Source organism: Loa loa (assembly GCF_000183805.2).
Source record: "Loa loa unplaced genomic scaffold supercont3.35, whole genome shotgun sequence".
Classification (NCBI taxonomy): Eukaryota; Metazoa; Nematoda; class Chromadorea; order Rhabditida; family Onchocercidae; genus Loa; species Loa loa.
In genome coordinates this window covers 224898-227941 of record NW_018108215.1, presented here as the reverse complement: position 1 = coordinate 227941, position 3044 = coordinate 224898, and the positions used below count along the sequence as shown (strand labels likewise).

The 3044-nt window shown below is 24.8% G+C and overlaps 1 protein-coding gene across 1 annotated transcript in view; it reads left to right on the top strand.

Moving 5' to 3' along the window:
• The window catches only part of LOAG_17030 (patched family protein), a gene marked incomplete at its 5' end in the record, with an annotated part of 11046 nt that overhangs the window by 2180 nt on the left and 5822 nt on the right, over positions 1-3044 (top strand). The window contains 5 exons of the mRNA XM_020449689.1: positions 32-115; positions 394-612; positions 1522-1600; positions 1718-1874; positions 2169-2298. Of these exons, the coding sequence (XP_020306739.1) occupies positions 32-115; positions 394-612; positions 1522-1600; positions 1718-1874; positions 2169-2298 (669 nt within the window). The remainder of the gene's footprint in view (positions 1-31; positions 116-393; positions 613-1521; positions 1601-1717; positions 1875-2168; positions 2299-3044) is intronic.

The following is a 3044-nucleotide window of genomic DNA, read 5'->3' as shown; positions in this document are numbered from 1 at the left end:
CAAAACCATAATGCTAATCTAAATAATACAGTAACGCTAATTGTGCATGGTGCGCATACTGTAAGTAGCGAAATACGTCGAGGAATTCAATTAGTGCTTCCTTATTATTTTATAGGTAATTTAAATTTATTTTTTTAACCGATAGATAATTTTTAAAAATTATCATTGCTCAATGTTTTTTTATTTTTGTTTTTTTGCTCTCTTAGTAAGAAATAATTGTTGAAATTTAACTAATAATTTAAATAGATGATGATATCGATGAATAAGTCGAGTTTAAATTAGTTATAATATCATTGGGTAATTCAATTATGATTTAAGTAGATTGTAATATTGTTGGATAATTTTATCATCAAAGCTATCTTTTCCTTACCATTAATCAATTGATCTTTTCAGGAGCTCTATTATTAATCGTATTTGTTGCTATAAGCTTAATTATGATAACATTATGCTATTCATATTCAGTGCGATGGTTACAACTTATTTTACCATTGGTAGCAATTATTTCACCAATTCTAGCAGCCCTATCAGCTAGTGGTCTAATACTTTTGGCTGGTTATCATATCAATATGCTTATTCTCATATCACCATTTTTAACACTAGCTACAGGTATAGGTAAGCTATATTATATGCTTTCTTTTTCCTATGCTTTGTTAAATTTTCGCTAAATTTGACCATATGCGTAATTGTTAGTCGAATTATAAATTAAAAGGAAATTGAATGTTATAAATTAATGCAAATGAAATTGCAATTATATTAATTAAACACATTACAGCAAGAAAAAGGAGCCAATATTTCAACAATCCGAATAATTTGCATTAATTAATTAGTTAATTAGTTAGTAACCCATAGTAATGTATTTATTTAATTCACTTGTTTCTGTTGAAATCATTTTCATTTATTATCCAAATTTATTTGTTGCCTTTCCTATTTTGTTGCAATTTAAAATGTTTCGTCCTTTTTTTTTCTAATTCATTTCTATATCACATTTATTAAAGTTATTAATGATTACTCAGCAATAATTCGAAACAACAAATTTATTGTTTGCTTATTATTGCAATTAATTGCTGCACGTTCCGGATGGTTATAGCCGGAAAGTGTAGCGTAATGTTTAATTGTCTTAATTTTCCGTTTAATCAGTCGACTGTTGGGCGGATGGGATGGTAAATAATATCCCTTTTTTTTTCTGATTTTAATTTCAGCGCTAACTTTGTGTTGCCTATTGCTTACTTTACATTATTTGCTTATTGTTTGCCCAATTTTTATGTTTAATTTAATGTTTATTTTGGCATTAACTCATATTGCTTATTGTTTTGCTTACTTATTATTTACCCAAACTTTATGCTAATTTTAACTCAGTGTTTAAAAATGTTTAAATTGGCAAATTTCCGTTAGCAGCATTCTTCACTTCTTTTTTTTTTATTGAATGATTCGACATGTTTCCTTTTCTGTCTAACTACAAAAAGATTTCCCATTTTTTACAAATTTATATAAAGAATTTAAATTTGAAAAATCGATTTTAAGGTGTTGATGATGCATTTTTAATAACAAACACATGGTTCAAATCCATAGCAATTCCACATGCTTTAACAACTGCTGAAAGGTTAGTTGATGAAATTTAAATCTTTTTAGTAAACTTTTTAAATTAAATTTTTTTAGCTATTACTTTCTTTTTAATTAAATTATTTAGGTTGAATTTTTTGCGTATATTACATTTCAGGTTACAATTGGTCCTGGAAAAGGTTGGAATAGGTATAACGGTTACTTCATTAACAAATTCTCTTGGATTTGCATTAGGCTGTATTGCACCATCACCTGAAATGCAACTTTTTTGCGCTACAGTATCACTTTCCATGTTGCTTGATTTGTTATTCCAAGTAAGTGTAAATTTTAGCAAAAAAAAGTAAAAATGAAATTAACTGATTTCTTTAAAAAAAACTCAAAGAAATCCATAAGAATGTAATTTTAAGTGAATATTAATTATGGCTTTAAAAATTTAATTCCTATAAGTAAAGAATACTGAACTTTTTTCCGGAATTATTGAGTTCTACCGTATTATATTGCATATGAAGCCATAATACTTTTTTCGTTAATTGTTGAAATGTGATTTTTAAAAAATTCTTTTTTAATTTTAAAATTTATTAATTTAATTTGCAACCATCACTTTACAGTTTTTCTTCTATGCGCCACTTCAAGTACTGCTAACTCATGATGAACCTGCAGTTATCTATAAGCAAATCAAAAGAGATCAATCAACTTTGCTTGAACAAATGAGGCAGAATGTTTCGTTGTTCTGTAAATGTATGAAATTCCTTATGTTTAAAGTTTTCAAACTCAATTTACTTTTTATTTAAGTTTTTGTCGTAAGCTTCTCTATTTATTTACATTTTAAAATCCTTTTATTGATTGTCAATAATTCGTAAATTTAATGCAAATAAATAAATTTCACTTATTAGTTTATATATTTATTTTCCCTTTCATCTGCTTATTTATGTTATGTACTGTTTTTCATACTTATAAACAATGAAATTACTAAATAATCAAACTGACTTTTATCGTATCAGTATTGTCGAACTTTATCCATTTCAAAAAAATTTTATCGAAATATTACGCTCACATTTATTACTTCCATTTAAATAAACAATTAAATAATTTAGTTAATTTAATGTCTGAAAGCAGTTAAATTAGTTTGCAGTGAAAAAATAAATTTAAGTAAGTGACTTAAATTAATATTTCAGTTGAATCTAATACTAAATATATTTGAAATGATAAAAAAGAAAAGGAATAGTGAAAGTAAAATTGATCAATGATAGATTAAACAGCAGGAGAAAAGAAAAAATAAAAAATAAAATCATAAATAAAAAATGTTATAAATACGATTAAAAAATTTCCGAATTTTAATAATGACATCATTACATTTATAATATCTTTGACATTCATAACATATATCATATATTATTTAATGTATAATGTAATACAATTTAATGTGATATATAATGTATAATATAACAAAATAATAATACAATAACAATATAATATAATATAAT